The sequence below is a fragment of the Haemaphysalis longicornis genome, unplaced genomic scaffold (assembly GCF_048455015.1).
Source record: "Haemaphysalis longicornis isolate Haplotype H1 unplaced genomic scaffold, Haemaphysalis longicornis Haplotype H1 scaffold_3, whole genome shotgun sequence".
Classification (NCBI taxonomy): Eukaryota; Metazoa; Arthropoda; class Arachnida; order Ixodida; family Ixodidae; genus Haemaphysalis; species Haemaphysalis longicornis.
In genome coordinates this window covers 222,595,649-222,614,491 of record NW_027526335.1, presented here as the reverse complement: position 1 = coordinate 222,614,491, position 18,843 = coordinate 222,595,649, and the positions used below count along the sequence as shown (strand labels likewise).

Below are 18,843 nucleotides of genomic sequence, written 5' to 3'. Positions count from 1 at the left end.
ACATTCTCTTCCGAGCCATCGTAACTAAGGGTAATTCATGGCAGGACGTTGTGTTGGGTTTTTTCAGAAGCATTTGGAAGTACTAACCGTTGTTGACGCGTTCCTTGTACGTGACTCTGAGGAGTCGTTGACTGTATTGACCGAGCACAACCCAGCAAAGTGTTACGGATTCAGTGTGGACATACAGGACTTGTTCTATTCATTGCCCCACGAGCACTTGATGACTTGCGTTAAAAGGCATTCTTAAGGAAAAAGACGAAGTTACTTTCAGAAACAATGCTGGAATTTCTGTTGAAGGCTTTCTGGAGCTATTATGGTGTTATTTGTGCTCGACAGTTGTTTCGTTCGGGAATGGTCTTTTTGTGCAAAAGTCTGTGATATTTATTTATTTAATACATACTGCCAGTCACCTTTCAACCATATAGCGCAAAAGACGAGCGACACAGACAAGTAGACACGCACGGCGTCTGTGTCTCTCGAGAGACACTTGTCTGTGTCTCTCGTCTTCTGCGCTATATGGTTGAAAGTTATCTACCAACAAGCCCACATTTCTACGCTGCTAGTCACCTCTTGGTGGCCAAGGCAGGAGTGATACAAACTTGCATACTTGAAGCCTTGATTTACTCGCATACTTGATATGTATCGGATCTTGGGCGGCCCCAGCACTTAGTAACATTTTTCTGGCAAAAGTTGACACATCCTTACAAACAGACTTCGAAGGGGTCACACGACATGTCTTTAGATATGTGGATGACTATTGGGCGTTTGTGGACCCATTTTACCCGATCTGTGATCGACGTTTGGAAAATGTTCAAACAAAGGGGCAAATGCCTCACTTTTACGTCTGAAGTTCCGCGAAATTATGTGCTACAATTCCAAGACTTGTCTGTGCACTTTGCGAAGGATCATTTTGGCGGTCATATTCCCCCGATCTGTAAAACCCTTGATAAATTTTCATTCTCCGCATTCCAAGGTTGTCAAAAACGTGTTGGCCACTTCGTGTCTCAGCTCAGCACTAAAGGAGTCCTGTGCTCATGTTGTGGACGAACGCTTTTCGCGCCCGAATTTCCAGATTGGGAGTGGTACGTTTCCTGTGCTTCACTCTTGCTTCCGTGTCGCAACGATTGCTGAAACGACGGATGCAAGAACAAATCTCTGACCAGGATGAAAACGATTGCCAGCCAGTATGACGTCAATGTCGCCTTTCGTGCAGGAAAGAATCTGGAGTGCATGTGTGCCGGTGTTGATAGAACGTTGCTGGAAGGAGGAGCAGCTAGTGGTGGTGAAAAGTGCACCATAAAGCACAAAAACGTTTCACAAACTGCGTTTCTGGAGTCGTGTACTCTATTTTGCTGCTTCCTCATGCTCGTCCTGTTTACTGAGTTTCTCTGTCCTCGTCTTTTCCGCTCGATTTAATTTTTTGAAGGTGGTGAGTATATCGGCCAGATGGGACCGTGCTTAAACATCCGCCTAAGAGAAGAAGCCGCTTCACTGAAGGGCGTGCCAACCTCGCACTTGTCCCGCCACTGCGGCTGCGCTCCGCATGTTAATCGGACAGTCGTGACGATGAGAAACAAAAACCAGGTCACGCGGGAAATACCCGAAGGTTATAAGATTATAAAAAGCGGAGACACGTGTGTGATCCATCCGTCAATTTCGCTTACAGATGATGAGGTTGTCTTCCTAGACAAGTCGGGTGTTCAAGAGGTTCCGTGAACATTAGTTTTTTTAGTCGTTTGTGGTTTTTAATCTCATTTTTTTGCTTCTATAACACGTGTTTTTTCTAATAAAAGTTCAGTTGCTAGGCAACGCTCGTGTCGTCCTTACTATTCTTGTGCGGTTTTCGTATGCGCTTACCAATATTAACGTACTCCAACTCGCCCAATTCGCTACCTTATTGGAGGGAAGTGGGTTTACGAGAGAAGTAAAATGCAAACGCGCAAATGAAAAACAAACCACTCAGAAACAGCGTATAAACCGCAATTCTTACAAAATATAGATAGCATCAAAGAAGTAAGCGCCGCGAGAAAAAATACCAGAATGACAACCTAATGCACATGGAAAGCACCGGGGAGAAAAAATGACATAAATTTCATGTGATACACAATTGAACGGTAACCAGAACATCCGCAAACAAATACTAAAAAAATCACCATCTTCCCGTGGGGGAACCCTGAGTAGTATGCGAAGCAGCCATGGGGTCGACTCAAGTGCCCATTAGTTTTCAGCTGTATCGCGGCGTTGCGGGAGGAGAATGACGGGAGGGGAGCGCGGGCGTACGTCATTTATACCGCGGAGCTACAGTGGCGCCCCCAGCGGAGTATGCAGCGGCTACCGTCGCGTCTCTAACCCTAAGCTGCTTCGCATTATCGCGCGCGGAGCCGCAGGTGTTGCCATTCGTTGCGCAATCCCGAAGAGGAGAGGAGGAATGCCGGAGAGGAGAGGGGCGTGGGAGAGGAACGGGAAGACGACGATGGTTGTTGAGCGCGAAGCTGTGTCCTGGTGGATTGTTTGGTTGGCCAATCCCTAGGGTCTTCCTGCCACAATCATCATCAGTGGTGCCTGGCCACACATGCGCAGTGGGGGTGTGGCACTCAGGGTTCCCCTACGGGAAGATGATGACGGTGGTTGAACGCGAAGCTATCTCGTGATGGATTCTTTGGTTGGCCAAACCCTAGGGGTATCCTGCCAAAATCATCATCAACGGTGCCTGGCCAGGCAGCGCAGTGGGGTGCGGACGGCGGAGAACGACAACAACGAGGGAGGGATGGATTCTTTGGTTGGCCGATTCCTAGGGGCATCTTGCCACAATCATCATGAGCGGTGCCTGGCCATGCGCAGGGGGGGTGCGCACGGCGGACAACGACGAGGGAGGGAGGGACACAATTGATTGATTGCAGGGTTTAACGCGCCGACGCAACGCAGGCGATGGGGCGCGCCGTAGTGGAGGACTCCGGATTAATTTTGACCACCTGGGGTTCTTTAACGTGCGCCGAAATCTCGTACACACGGGCGTTTTTGCTTTTCGCCTCCATCAGAAAAGCTGCCGCCAAGGCCGGGAATCGAACCCGCGACCTCGTGCTCAGCAGCGCAGCGCCTCAGCCACTGAGCCACCGCAGCGGCCCCACAGCCCCGAGCATTGCAGAGCCCCGGGTGGACAGAGCCCAGCAGCATGAGATGCTTCGCATGTAAAAATATGCGTTTTGAATATGAACGCATCAGTGTTTCGAGTGCCTCCGGAAAGCGTTCATGGTTAGCAATGGTGACTAATAAGGGAGGGAAAATATTCCAATCACGGCCCGTTTGTGGTAAAAAAGAATGCGAGGCCCGGTGTTCTGGCGGGGAGTATGAACCTTGTAATGATGGTAGAGGCGTTGATATACCAAAAAGGGAGGTTTTAGCTAACATGTTTTAAGTACCGGGCTGTGGTGATACACTTTGTGCAGCACACAAAGGCGAGCCAGTCTGCGGCGAGTGGCAAGAGTAGCAAGGTCAAGGCTGGATTTCTTGGCAGCAGCACTGGATGTGCGGTGATAGTTGGAAAGTATGAACCTTGCGGAGAGGTTTTGCGCAGCTTCGATTTTCTTAGTGTTATGTAGCCAGGGAGGGTGCCAAACTGATGAATGGTATTCAAGCCTAGGACGAACGTAAGTTAGATATACGGTAAAATCCCGAGAGATGCCCCACCCCCGAAAGATGCACCCCTGCAAAATACCGAAAGATGCACCCCTGTTTTTGGCAAAATTTTCCCATTTTTTTCAAAAACACCGAAAGATAACCCACCCCTGACAATAGCATCATTTCAGCCGGGGATGACGCCCGGGGAAACGAGGTTAGCTAGCGTGGGTAGGTTGAGATAACAGGTCACAGGTCACAGGAACCTGAAAAGATGCGGTATATCAACAGCCCTCGATGGATAAGAAGACTCAGAGCTTCATGAGCGGCTCGTTTCGGCGATCCGTCCTTCTGCTGCCTGCCAACCGCGTCCAACTCCGTGCGTGAGGAGGTGGTCGACCTTTTGTTTGACAGTGAGAGCGACTGTTCGTTCGACGTTTTTGACGACGAATGAATACAGTGCTAATAAACGCGTGTTCTCTCTTTGGCTGCGATACATTTCTCATCTTTTTTTACTGCACACTGAAAGTTAGCCCACGTCATATTTTCACTCTATTTGCTCTCGATCTTAGGTGGGCTATCTCTGGGGATTTTACGGTAGTTGCTTTTTATAGGAAGACGAGGACAGAGAGACATTTTTTTCAGGTAACCTTCAGGTAACCTTCTTCAGCATGCGGTTAGCATTAGATGTTACAGATTCAATGTGGGGCGCCCGAGACAGATTATTGTGTGTACACCGAGATATTTATAGGATTCAATTGACTCTAGTAAGGTATCTTAAAGAAAGTAATGAGGTCTAGGTACTTTGCTACGCGAAGCTCACATTGATTTACATTTAGAAACGTCAAGATCAAGATCCGTGTGCCAGATGTTGCACCAGGAAATAATGTTGTTAAGGTCGGATTGTAGACACAATGTCAGTGCTGTTAGTAATTTCACGGTAAAGCACACAGTCGTCAGCAGAAAAGGCAACCTGAAGCAGAAATTTTATAATTCAGTTTATCAATTCATATTAGGAACTATAAAGGTCCCATCAGAGAACACTGAGGTACTCTTCAACGTACAGACACCTCGGGAGAGTCAGCTTGCTTAACGGATACCAACTGAGTGCGGTTGGCAAGAAAGACTCCAATAAACGGTAGTACTTGTAGATCGATTTTCAAATGGGCTAATTTACGCAATAGCACCTGGTGATTTACTTTATCGAATGCTTTGGCAAAATTTAATAATATACAGTCAGTCCCAAAACCTCAATCAAGATAGACATGCAGATCGTTAGTAAACTTGATTAGTTGTGTTTCACAGAAACATATTTTGCGGAAAACGTGCAACGAGTGATAGAAAAACTTATTCGATTTTAGATACTTAACAACATTAGAAAAAAATACGTGTTCAAGAATTTTGTAAGGACCCAAGGGAGATTGGACGATAATTACAGGCGTTGTTTTGCGTCGCCTGATTTGTGGATCGGTGTTTTCCGGCCTGTTTTCCAATCTTTGGGTCATCAAAAAAATTGGCGTTTCGATAACGCGAAACTGCAGATAATAATATAATCGACATTTACTCTTTAGTATTCTTCAGAAATTTGGACTTAATGCCGTCAGGGCCACATGAAGAAAACAGTTTCAGGTTGCTGATGACGCCAGAAATCCGAGTAGGATCGAAAACTATAGTGATTTTTGCCGGCAGCTGAAACCTTTGTTCTGTACGCGGCCTCAAAGCACCCTTTACCCCCGACCAACTTACTGCGCTTGAAGGCGTGATGTGATTGCTTCGATGAGTCCGGCACAACGCAGTCCTCTGCGCAGGAGAAGGAGCGGAGCCGCCGCTGGCCCCTTTCGCACCGCATCTCTCAGCATTCTGGGAATAGACGGTTGCCCACCACTTCACACTGATCCCAGAAAACGGTGAAATCTGCAGCTACAGCACAAAGGTAGGCTCAAGTATTACACATCAGGATAAAACGATCGGGCGTTGAGTTCGCTTGTGACTCACCCGTTATATGCACTAAACATTTGACACCACGTTTTTGGCCGAAAAGCGTGTAAAAATCTTGTCCCGTGTCCCACATGTTTAAAAGGTGGTCTGACTAAAAAATGGTGTAAAGATGAAGAAAGGGTGTGCTCGTGAACACCCTAAAATAAGGGTGTAAGGCTGCTTAACACCTTAAACTAAGGGTGTCGACAACGCCGCTAGGCATGGCAGTAAGGATCGGCTGAGTGAGCAGCACGGCATACGGATGCATTCCACACGGCTAAGTCACACCCGGACTACGAATGAACTGAGCAAGAAAACCAACGAGGTGCATTCGAAGAGCGAGTATATACTTATTTACCTTACAAATAAGTCGGCTCTTGTTTTTATGGGCAGCAAAGGGAAGTCATTTGCTAAAGTCGGTGGGCTTGTCACAAAAATCAAATATTTTGGCACTAATTTTAGAATTATGGATTTTAATTTCAGCATATGCAAGTCAGTATGCGGATTTGTATTTTTGTGGTGTGGTTATTATGTTCAATAGCTCATGAAATTTAGTTAACTACCAAACACCTAATTCACACCCTTTCAGCACCCTTCAAGAGGGTGTTCATCCTTCTGGGCCTTTAAAACGGTGCTGACATAACAAACAACATGTGTGACAGCCATGCAACAGTTTTCCCGCATTTTGGAGAGCACTGTAATGTGTTTTTAGTGTTTGTATTCAAAATACCATATTTACTAGCGTAATGATCGCACTTTTGTTTCCAAAGAAATTGATGCAAATTTAGGAGTGCGTTCATTACGCGGGGTAAGGTTTTTCGCGAAAAACATTTGAGCACAGAAAAGGCCAGCAAGTTCCGGGTCACAATTTTTACGATGTGTCTCATGACCATATTAAAAATAATAAATACAAAACAATACGAACTCCGCACACCGCCGCCAGCCGCTTTGCAAAGTGACGCAAAATGCAGTGTTTGCTGCGAGATAGCAACAAGGCGACCTATAAGCGGCTGCCACTGTCACAGTGCGGGACATCAAAACAGACATGGGGCGGATGGAGCAAGCTAAGAGCATTTTTTTCTTTGTCTTGTGAGTACATTATGTGGATTTAGTGAGAGTTACTTCCTCATCAATATTGAACGCACGCTTGCCGATATCGCTAACATCGGCAACTCTGCGGCGGCAATAACGTAGCCATGTCCGCTTTGAAAGGGAAGGAAACAAAGGTACGCACGATCATCAACAGCTAGACTTGGCACACATACAGCATACTGCTGCGACAAGTTCAGGGTGCGTTCATTGCGCGGGAAAGTAAAAAAAATCGAATTTTGATGACAAACATCAGGTGTGCGATCATTACGCGAGTGCGATCATTTTGCGAGTAAATACGGTACTCATTTTTTGATACCTTCTTAAAAAATTATATTTACTTGATGCGAGTAAGCCATAATAGACTGTGCAATTATAGTGCTATTCTGCTGGATTTACGACAATCTTTAGTCTCATCAATGCTAGCATGAAAAGAATTTTCAGGCGGCTAACACTGATTGGTGCGTTGTATAATTATCGCGCAGAAGCTGTTGAAATCATAACGATAATAATATCCAGATATGTAGGGTGGCGTACTCCTTAAAATAAGGGGATGCAGGGCTACAAATAAACATTTGCTAGGATTTGAGGTGGGGGGGTTGCACATCACGGTGTTTAGTCGGCATAATGTATTATGTGCAGGGCACTTCAGGGGCCCGGCTTGGCGTCCTAGCTCGTCCATGGTCACGCTATCCACCCACTGCAGTAACGCGCCGTCACGCACCCAAACAGGCTTTGAAAAGGTCCCCGCTTGTCCATCGATTCAGCCTTCCGGTTAAGAGTTCGAAACTCCTGGAACCAGTAGAACTCCTCATACATGTCCCCATTATTTAGCAGAAAGGAAACTGCAGGTACATTTGAGACTAAGTATATGCAGGTAACCGGCAGTCCCCGCATCCATTTAATGAGGAATGCTCATTGGATTGGTTTTTACGATAGTAAGCGAAAAAAGTTACCGCCGAAGAAAAAGACGACGCGTTCGAAAAGGCGCAGAAAGGCGCAGATCGTGAAAGACGAATGAATGAATGAATGAACGAACGAATGAATGAATGAATGAATTTATATAGGACAGGTCAAACGCGTCGTGTTGGGGAAGAGGAAGTGGAGAATAGAAAGGAAAATGTTCGCACGTGGCATGGGTTCGTTGCATACCTGCGCCTTCCACACGCCCGCTTATGGAATGTCATTTGCGGGATAGTAGCTTTCCAGGAGGACCGACCGGTGGCTTGCTGGTGTCTTTCTTTCTGCCCAGCTCACGGACCATCTCAAGCCCCCTGGAGAAGGTTGGAATCTTTCGCGAAAGGCAGAAGGGACATGTACGCTTCCGTTTGGTTTTCGAGGGGCGTAACACAGTATGTGCCAACGTAGTGTGGTTCGTGTCTCAAGCTTTCTTTGTCCAGTTTGCTGAATTCCCATATAAGGTGCTTAAGGCTGCTGTTGTGACATAGGGTGCATGGACGGAAAGGTGGTGGTGAGGGTATGGCGGCGCCCGGTATTTTTTGCCAAAATGTCGCATCCATTTCCACCTCTCTTATGTCTGGTGTGATGGCGTAGCAGTCCGTGCTTTGCAGAGTAGTACTTGGAGGCCCCGCGGAATATTCAGGAGAATGGGTGGTCGGGTCATAGCGTGCTTTTCTTCAGCCTTTGTTGCCTAATTGTACGGCTAATTATTTCTCCTCTCTTCGCAATGGCGTCTTCTCCTCTTCTCCAAAATTCTCCCCGTTGACATCCGGACGATGCAACGGGTCACTCGGGGGACATGTGCTCTGGAGGGGGTGATTGGCTGCGGATGCCCGGTCATGTGCAGCCTCGCTGCCTAGGTTATTCTAGTATCCAGGGGTTCATTCCATGAAGATGGGGATGCTTTGAAGATTGCTCAGTCGCTGCACTTAATTGTGAATGGTGCGGGTCAGGCGGCGTGCTGGGATGGGGTTTTGTACGTCTTGTTTTGCGTACGCGTTGTCCGTATATACATATTGATTCTTTCCGGTTAGTGTTTGCTCGAATGTTTCCAATTTTTTCTACGATTTTTTTTTGCAATCTTGCACCACAAGCTACTCAGATGCATTACCGGCCTTCGAAGACATACCCCGACTGAGCACCTCTATACCTTCACCGAGCAATCGAATCTTCAAGAGAATACACCAAAAGCGTCGAAAGAAACCGTAGGGCACTGAAAATCCAGGGTAGACACCTAACCGATTACGATGAGACCCGCAAAGTCATCATCGAACCCGTCCGTACCCATCCGTACCCATCCGGCCACACCACCACCTCCACCTTGGCTTCAGACCCAACCAATCCCACATAAACCTGGTTCCCGCAATGTACAGCGCAGATACTGACACCAAAGAGCCACGCTATCCTGGGTTCTTCGCTGCTCAGAGCCAGGTACGTATGCCATTTACACCGGCGCGGCTATAAGAGAAACAGCCCTAGTCGGAAGCGTCTGCCGCGAAGAACCCTGGATAGCGTGGCTCTTTGGTGTCAGTATCTGTGCTGTCCATTGCGGGACAGAGGTTTATGTGGGATTGGTTGGGTCCGAAGCCAAGGTGAAGGTGGAGGTGTGGCCGATTGAGTACGGATGGGTACGGATAGGTTCGATGATGAATTTGCGGGTCTCGTCAGAATAGGTTAGGTGTCTACCCTGGATTTTCAGTGCCCTACGGTCTTTATCGACGCTTTTGGTGTATTCCCTTAGAGATTTGATCGCTCGGCAAAGGTATAGAGGTGATCAGGGGGGGTATGTCTTCGAAAACCGGTAATGCATCTGATTAGCTTGTGGTGCAAGATTGTGAGTTGCTTCAGCTGAGTACGAGTTAGCTGCTGCCGTATGTCATCCGGGTTGTAAGAACTGCACGACCTGCAACCCGAATGAATTGCGTGCTGGCCCCTCCAAATTTGTTGCCTATTAATTTTAGAAGGTGTATTGTGGCGTCCCAGTTTTTCCGTAGTTCTTGAATCCAGGTGGTGGCGTTGCCTTTGCTGTTCATTGGAGCGCCGAGATGTTTGATCCAGCCATCTTGCGGTTCACAATGTTCATGGGCACCGATAAAAAGGTGAACTTTGTCGTGTTCAGAAGCACTGTCTTCTATTTTCAGTACCGTTGCGTTCCAGTTGTTGTTAGGAGGTCTTCAAGGTTGAGCCTAGAGTTCTGTGCTTGACAGTTCAGTGGAGGCGTAGTCTTCTTTTTCAGTCCACAAGTTGATGCCAGCGTTCATCGTCATGCAGACGCCGCTCCCATCATGAATTACTATGACGAGCTTTTGCACGACAATAATAAAAAAATAGTGGCGCGATGATGGAGCTTTGGGGGTGCGCGTAAAATGTTACCAAATTGGGTAGGAGAAAGGTTCCCGAAATTAATTTCCAGAGTGAGATTTTCGATAAAACTTGCGATGTAGCTGTACATCCGCAGACTAAATAGTGGGCCTCTATTTCTTCGAGAATGGCGCGTGTGTGACTGCGTCAAATGCTTTTTAAGTCAACTGCAACAAGGATATGAGGAATGCCGGATGGTCTGCCCCTGGTCTTGGCTTTCAGGGGGCAGACCTGTGAATGTAATTGCAAAGCAAAGCTGAAAACGGCACCCACAACGATCACCCAAACGACTTCACTTAAATTCACTCACGTCGCTCTACAAATACTGAAACCAGAGAGAAGTAAAACCCAACCCTCTATTACTTCAAAGAGATATTCTTGGTAAGGTTAAATTGGTCATGGTTAAATTATTGCGGTTAAAATAATACATTAATGTTAAATTAAGGTTAAAATAATGCGGTAGTTGGTTGAGTTCTATGGGTGTAGCACATGAGTAGAAAGTCCTTTTTTATAAACTTAAAGCTTAAACCTGGTGTTAGAAGATCTCACTTCTCCGTCGCTGCCGTCGCGGACGGAGGTGACGAGATCGGCGGCAGAGACGGAGGAGCAGCAGGAGGAGAAAATACTTCTATTCAGATTTCTGAACGGCCCAGAGTGCGGCCCAGGGGAGGGGTTCCTTCTTCACTGTAGCCCATATTCAGTCCGCGCCGCCTATGCTCTGTCCACCACCTGAAGCTGGGTAGGCAGACAGGGGCTGGACAGCAGCATCTCCCATTGCTCTTGTTCAGTAGTTGACGGAAACAGAGGAGGGTGCTGAGGGCTAAAGTCGCACACCCGGATTATGTGGCACAGTGTTCCTACTTCTGAGCAATATTTACATTCAGCGTCGTAGAGATTCGGGTGCATTAGGTGAAGACGCGTCGGGTGTGGGAGGAGCCGGATCGTATGAGCCCTAGGGTAGTTTGTTCTATGGAAAGGTAACGGTAAGGCGAAGGTAGGGTCTGTCTCAGAAGGCGATAATGCTGAGTTATGTCCATAAACGACACAAGCGGGCGACTGTCCTTGTGCAGCTCCATATCCCGGGGCGCAGAATTGCAGGCTTGGTGGGCGTATTCGTTGCCCTCCATCGAAGCGTGAGCGGGTGTCCAGATAAGATTAATGCGACCAATTGGGGAGTGGTTTTTAGCACACGCAGTGCATGTAGGGGCACCAAACCCGACTGATAATTCCGGTAGGCTTGTTGGGAATCCGTGACTACCTTACGAACCCCTAGTTGAGTGCGAGCCAAGGCGAAGGCTGCCTCTTCTGCTGCCGTCATGTCTTCGGTATTGACTGAGGCACAAGCAAGGAGGTTGGTTCTGGAGGTACCCACGATGATGGCGTACTGCTGCCCTCGATGTTGGCAGGCGTCTGTATTGGCAGGCGTCTGTATTGGTCTGCATGATCCCCACCGAGGGTGGTGTTGAGCGCTTGAGCCCGTGCTTGTCGGTGACCCTCGTCATGTGAGGGGTTTATATTTTTAAGCAAAAGGGAGCATCGTTAGTTGTTGTCACCAAAAGTACAGGAGTAAATCAAGCGGAGTGACATTCCGTGCAGCCCAGCCAATCTGGTGAAGGATGCGGCGAACCGCCGCAGCTCTGCTCATTCGGAGCTACTGGGTAGAAAGATGGCCCGCTATCAGCTCTTCCACCGTGTTTTAGAGCCCCGTGGTAAGCAGCCTCTGTGAACGCACTCATGGGAAGATCAATGGCTTGCTCAACCGCCTTTGTAAAGGTATCGGATACCTTGAGGCTTCGATTCTTGGTGGCAACTCTCGCCTGATCACGTGTATGACTTTATTGATGCTGTGTTTGAGGCGCTGCAAGGATACGTCACCCTTGGTGTTGGCCTGAAAATGTTGGGGCTTGATGTTGGGGCAAGATCTTGATGTTGGGGCTTGGAGTGATGGCCTGGCCATCAAGGAGTATTCGAATGTGTCCCTTGAGGTGTCCTTTGGCGTGAGGGCGGACGGCAAGGAGCTGAGAGTTTTTACGTGAACACTGGAAGCCACAGGCGTTAGCACATTGGATTACTAAAAGGAAGATGCCGTGGGTTGGTGTGAGCTTCCGTTAATCGCTATCACGTGGCATTAACCGAGAATGCAGGGGTTAAACCCGTAGATGCGCTTGGTGAGTGCACCACTTGTCTTCCCCGTCTCCGCGTGGGCATGACGGACAGGCACGCGGAACCCCCTCGCCCAACGAAGTCCATTTTTCGGGAGCAAGCTGCGTTGGTGCGGAGCATTTATGCGGCGCAAAGTGACCCACCAGAATGGCTGCATCTGTTGGACGCGTGCGTCTCCTTGCCAGAGTTTTAGCGGACGGCTTATTCTAGCTGCAGTGATGTGCATCTTCTTGGATGACTCATAACTTTTGTAGGCTGTATTAAGGGCAGTTTTCCGTGCAGTAAAGAAAAAAAAAGTAGTTAAAGCGGTAAGACAACAGGCTCTGGCTTTGTTACTCTATTAGTTCCAGGTTCGATTCCTGGAGGTGCCAGTAAATTTTTTATTTGTTCGCGGGAGTTTTCTGTTGACACCAACGGTCGCGAAAGAACCCTTGTGTTGTAGAGGTAAAAAGCTTTGCTTTAAAACAAAAAAGGTATGACCACCTTCCAACACGTTTTCCTGCTTTTGGAGAGAATTATCTGATGCGAAGGGTTTAGTGTGCATTCAGGGCAATATTTTGTATACGTTTCAAACAAAAGTCATTCTTATTGACAGGAGCAAACCATTAATGCAATATGGACAAATAATGTCATCATTCTACTTGACTCGCGTAACAATTCCATGAGTAGTAAAGGAACGGAATTTCCAGGTTTTACCACTAATTGGTTTGCTGTATAATTATTGCATAACAACTGTTTTGCAGTAACAATAATTTTACCATATATCATTGGGGCCGCACTGCTTCGTAAGGAGATGCTACGGCAGTGGACTTGAAAATCTTCCACAATCGGCGAGGGAGGCGTTTGGAAAGCTAGGCTTTAATAATCATCGCTATAATCAAATAACAAACACCCATTTCATACCCTTTACACCCTACATATAATCGAAGGTGTTGCATTTGGTCCCCACTGTTTTGGCCACGCAAAAAGGGTCTAAGGCTAAAAATTAGCCTGTTGGAACCTCGGAAAAAAGGTGTAATCGCCTCCAAATACTTATTACACCTATACTGCACCTTTTTGGGGTGATAAGGGTGCAAAAAAGATGTGTACCAAAGTCGACAGCCAGGCAAAGAAGAAAATTTGAAGTGTCTTAAGAAGCACAAAGCAGGGAGTTTTATAAGCTGTAAGGCGTCCTACACTGCAAATGTAACGTTTACAGTTTTTAGGGTTAGCAGTATTATTCTGTTGGCGAGAAGCATCTCGGTTTCCGCCCTGCAAAGCCCGTATGAAGCCTTCGTAACGTTTCTTGTGTCAGGTGGGCGAACCCTGCGTGAACTCTTGATTCTAACTTCCCTTCTATACACTTAGTAGTGCTAAAACATGTTGCACTTACGGAAATATGGCCACGCAGGCTTGCCGGCCAAACACTGATGATGTATCTTCATCTTTCTGCTTCTGAAATCAGGTGAAAAAACAGTACCCTCTGTGTAATAGATGGCACACGAGGTCATCTAGGCAGTTCTTAACATGTACCGAATCGGAAAGCATTATCCGATAGCCGTGATGCGGAAGCAAGCATAAAAGCAAATGAAACGAGAGCATTTTCCGTTTCGCCTCGTGCCACATGTGGACGCTCCCATATAACGCTTTGGCCGTTGTTGCTCGCTTTGAGCAAACCTTCGTAGCGTAGGATCCCAAATTCCATGACGTACGCGTGCGCCAAACAAAAAGCAATGTGGGAAAGCCAGCTTACAAAGACAAAGATTATCACCAAAGCTTCTCGGGTGGACAGTCCTCTTGTGAAGAAAGGTGGTCTCTGACCAAGCAGCGAGTCATGTACTGTGGCTAGAACAGACCATGGTTATAGTTTTGTGACACAGGGAAGGGCCCTAGAAGGTCCACTTCGATCTGCTGCAAGGGCCTCGACATTTACGGAGACGGCCTGTAGAAGTCAGGCAGATCTCGTCGGCGGCGTTTTACACTGATTCAGGGACACTCTGCGGCGTCGCGCTCTGGGCTCGCCGTGGGGCTTGCTGTCCTTCTGGGCGCCCCTGAAAAGTCGATGGACTCGTGTTTTTTCGCCATGGAGCCACTTCACCCCCAGAAGCGGCCGCCTTGAGTTTCCGCCATGTCGCCTGACAGGGTTTGCTGCAGCGACTTAGCGATACATATGGATAGGCTAGCAGCGAACGGTAGAAACACGCTTCAGCTTGGCATTGTGGGAGAGGTACTCGTCGATCTCATCTGAGCATTCTCCAGACAGCAGGTGGGGTAAGTCAATGGGGAGTTGTAGCTGTCGGCATGGGCGGCCTAGTCAGATGTGTCCGGCTTCTCAGCAGTGACAGCACAGCTGGCGACGATCCTCGGCATGGGGCGTGTGGCAAGTGGCGGTGGCACAGAGCCTCCTGGCGGAGGTCGGAGGAGCGACGCCCATAGTTTATCGTTGACGGGCTGCTTCCGGCAGCGTAGAAGTACTTGTTGCCCTTCTTTTCGCATTACGTTCGTTCGGGAAGCGACCTGCGGTTGCGTCGTGGTCAGGAGAAGTTTCTTCAACACCGGTATTTTTATATACGCATCAATGGCGGAAGCTTCGGCTCGTTTACACAAGTACGCGGCGTACGACAAGGCTCTGTTCTGTTTCCGCTACTTTTTAACATTGTGTTGTTGCCGCTAGCTTGGCACCTTTCCACTATGCAAGACGTATTTCCTCGTGTACGCGGATGACATTACTGTATGGTCAGACCTGTCCAGACCTGTTCCGACAAGCAGAGTGCCTCCAGCAAGCCTTAACAGACTGCCAGAAATGGTGCGAGTATGCGGGCCTTACCCTCTCTCAAGAGAAGACTGCTGCGCTTCCCGTCGCGAACGCTTGGGGCCGTCGCTTCCTTGCGTTATCTACGATTGCACTGCAGCTGAATGGGCCCTCCATTCCCATTGTTTGACACCTTCGGGTTCTCGGATTGGAGATATCGGCTTCAGGTTCAGCCACTCAGTGGCTCCGATCTGCTCGACAGAAAGCTGGACAAATGCTCCACCTTCTTCGCCGAATCTCCCAAAAGTCTGGCGGGGACTGCTGGACGATTTCTCGTTTCTTAGTGCGCTCCGTCCTGCAGCCAAGGCTCGTGTACTAGGCACAGTTCCAGAACATGACGCGAGGTGACTGGGACCGGCTGGAGGCTATTAACAGGGCCGCCAAGCGCGCTATTACTGGACTCCCCCGCCTAAAACTAATTCCACAGCTCCATGCAGAAGCCCAACTAAACACGCTTGATGAACTCATTCATCAGCGTCGTTCTGCACGCCTGCTGAAACGTGGACTGGTTCCAGAGGCAGCAGCTCTCGCCGCGTACATGGCCCAGCTGCCAAATACGATGCCAGCCTTTTCGCCGGAAGGCCGCCCCGGCTGTTCCCATCAGGGGACGGACAACAAGCCTCTGACAAGGCTACACGTCCGTTCCTCGGGCCTTCACCAGCGGTCTGGTGAAGGCCCGAGTATATTTACGTTTGGCGCTTAGAACATTCAGAACATTCGGCAGCTCTTTTAGCACAGGGAATCCAGGAATTTTATGTCACATGGAATGGCAGATTGTCAGACAGGAATGGCTCTATCAGAAACCGGCCCTTTGGGGATTGTGGCGGGTAAGTCCTGGACCTTCGAAATGAGCTTAGCATTCTTAGTCAGAGTGGCGCAAAAGCTCTCAGCTGCGGAAATGCTTTCTGCTAAGAGTGTGAAATAAGCACATAGATGTGCCAAGTCACGTTCAAGTGTAGTATGGTGTAAACAATTTCGCCTGTCTCGCTTTTGTTGTCTGCAATGGTGGTAGTTGTACCGGCGAGTGTATTTGTAGTAAATTTCCGCCCTCAGCCGAATTTGTAAGTCTCAGCAATATGACATGTGGTGGAAGAGGCACAATCAGTAACTGCTGCTTGAAGACACAACTGCAAACAGTAGAAAGACCTTAACTGCATGTATTTATTCGTTGACAGAGTAGAGCAACCAGTCCTGCTCAGCTCTTCACAGCACCGTTGAATCCCATAGATTCATCGGTGCCGTGGTTTTTATTGCTTTAGCAATGGAGGGGGCACATGGGCAAAAGTTCTCGCCATTGGTCCGCCGACACAGCGAGTCAGAAGGACATAGAACAAAACAGCTCGTGTGGACAAGGGTGACGTCGGGGTAAGGTTGGCTGTGGTTCGCTGCGTACGGACCTCTGGAAGCTCGGCCGATGTGACGAGGTGTAGGTGGCGGTGGCTTGTGCACGGCTTGCATTTCTGGGCTTTTTTGGCATGGTTCGCGGATTTTTTTTTTGGCGAACTGGGTGCGACAAACATTTTGTTGTGGGTTCCTGAAGCGAGAACAGTCCGTGCAGAGCAGCGACTCGAAAAACTAAAAAAGCACATACTATAACACAAAAAGGCATTTTTAGGGCTATGGGCCTATATAGTCGAAATAGGCGCTCAAAAACCCATATAGTAAAAATAAGCATTAGAGGCACAATGAACTATTTCTTAAATGCTCCCCTTCCCTTAGTTCATGCTTATATGGTAAATAGGCTTGATACGGACTCAAGAAAAAAAAAGGCATTTTGCCTAAAGTTCTCGTCTCTAGTAATGACATACTTTATTTTCTTCATTTCTGCATGCGGGTATGGCAAGGGGTTTCCCGCGTATTGCGAATTCTGAACAATAAACTCATTATAGGCGAGTTCGGCTATACCGAACTGTTGGATATATCGAACTAATCGTGGCGCATATTGCAGTTCGCTGTAACCGGGTTTGACTTTAAACGCTACGCCCCCCCCAACCCCCCCTCCTCCCCTCTCCGCTAGGGTCTAGGACATTTCGGTGCTCGGCAGTTCGGTGTAGGGAAATTTATTTGGGTGCACGGACGTTTCGGCGCGCAAGCTTTCCGGCAAACAAATTTCTCGTGCTTACTTGTTTTAAACAGTCATTCTATATTTCCGCGTAACTTGGGTTATGGAGCCCAAAAATCTACTCCAGTGGTTGCACATTTACATTGATGCCATTTTTATTTGCGCCAGTTATTTTAATAAACTGAGCATTTCAATATTTCTGTTGATACCTTGTTCGAGAAACACCTATTACTGAGCCAACTAATTAAATCTTTTGTCAGAGCCTTTTATTTACTACAACACTTTATAATGTAGATTAACTCTTTTTGCCACATGCACATAGGCTAAGGAAATCGGCCGATGTTTCTGGTGTATTTTGCAAGTAATTTTCTCTAAATAAAAGTCGCACTCCCACTATCGCAAGAAAGCACCTTTACAAACATTCTGTTGGCCCAGAAAATGCAGAAAAGATGACGTGTTTCATGCCGGCAGCGCTGTGACACTAAAATAAACTTGCAAATACTGTTGTCGGCAGCTTTCTTAAAAGAGCACCAAAATCGGAGTTAGAAAAGTTCGTCGGGAAAAGTTCGTCGGGAGCGTTTCTTCGGATTGTTTTTATCTCCACATAATCTGCTGTCAGCGGTGTTCCTATTCGTATAATATGCGTAGTGCTGTGTGAGTTTTAGATTTCTCACTGTATTTCGCCTCAGGATTATCCGACAGCACATTTTAATTTAAAAAATGAAATTTAACGTTAATGTAACGACACGTTCCATATTTTGAGGTGGAACTGGAACGTGTTCCTTTCGCAATAAAGGAACTTGTAAGGGGAACTCGTTTCAAAATTGGGAAGCAACGAGGAACGAGCTTTCGTTCCTGTTTTAGAGGAACGTGTACAACACTGAAAGGAACCCAGGGCCAAGTGTGCGACGAAGAACGAACAAAAAGTGTGTTAAATGCGTGGACTGTATTGTTTACGAGATCCCACTTTCGTGCGGGTGGGCCTATGAGGGCCAGAGTGGCATGTGCGTTAACGACCGCCTCCGTGAGCACGCATATAACATGCGCACAGGAACAGGGAGCAATCTTGCCTTGCACTGCAAGAATTGCAAAGATTGCCACCCCAAGCTCAAGGAGACCCGCATCTTAAAACAGTACCGTGATGCCCAATCCCGCGAAATGTTTTAGGCTTCAGTTATAAGCATTAAGGGGGAGGGATGCGTGCAAAACGACAACGATTGTGCCAAAATCAAAACGCAGTGTCATAAATGAAAACGCAAAACCATCGATCGACAAACACTCTTTCATTTCGATGAGTTGTACGTGAACGCGAATGCTTGGTAAGAGTTATTGTAGGTCATTCTTCTGCGATTGTCGGGAATCTTTAAATTCTCCAACGGCTCCCCCCTTTTTCACGGAGCGAACCACGCGCCGCCAACCCATGCCGCCCTAGAAGAGAGGGACGCTGCGAGTGAAGACGCTGATTTGCTCCCATTTTGGCGTGACACCTATGCCAGCTGCGAACGGTGAGCGAGAACAGCGCCCCTGGGAGCGCGTCAGCACCCACGGGCTCTAACAAGAGGGACAGTCAACACTCTCTCTGGCCACTTCACCCGAGTGTGTACGCGCCAAACACTTCAAGGGCACCATCATCATCACAGTCATCGTCGTCGTCACGAGAGCCCGTGAACAAAGTTAGCGTTGCCTTGCGGCAAAGCTAACAAAGCTGACTAGCCACCGACGGCGCATGTCAACCAATACAAATTTCGCTTCAGAAGGGTTGACGCGACCTTCACTTGAGACAAAGTGTAAATTTAGGGCGTGAAAGGGAAACTGCACCACAAAA

General features: G+C 47.9%; 1 protein-coding gene across 1 annotated transcript in view; it reads right to left on the bottom strand.

Annotated features, from left to right (window-relative positions):
• LOC144176002 (ATP-binding cassette sub-family C member 2-like) overlaps nucleotides 1-18,843 on the bottom strand; it is a 327,158-nt gene that overhangs the window by 248,463 nt on the left and 59,852 nt on the right. The window contains exons 5-6 of the mRNA XM_077705088.1: nucleotides 13,538-13,599; nucleotides 5,362-5,475 (exon numbers count right to left, since the gene is read on the bottom strand). Coding sequence (XP_077561214.1) covers nucleotides 5,362-5,475; nucleotides 13,538-13,599 — 176 coding nt within the window. The remainder of the gene's footprint in view (nucleotides 1-5,361; nucleotides 5,476-13,537; nucleotides 13,600-18,843) is intronic.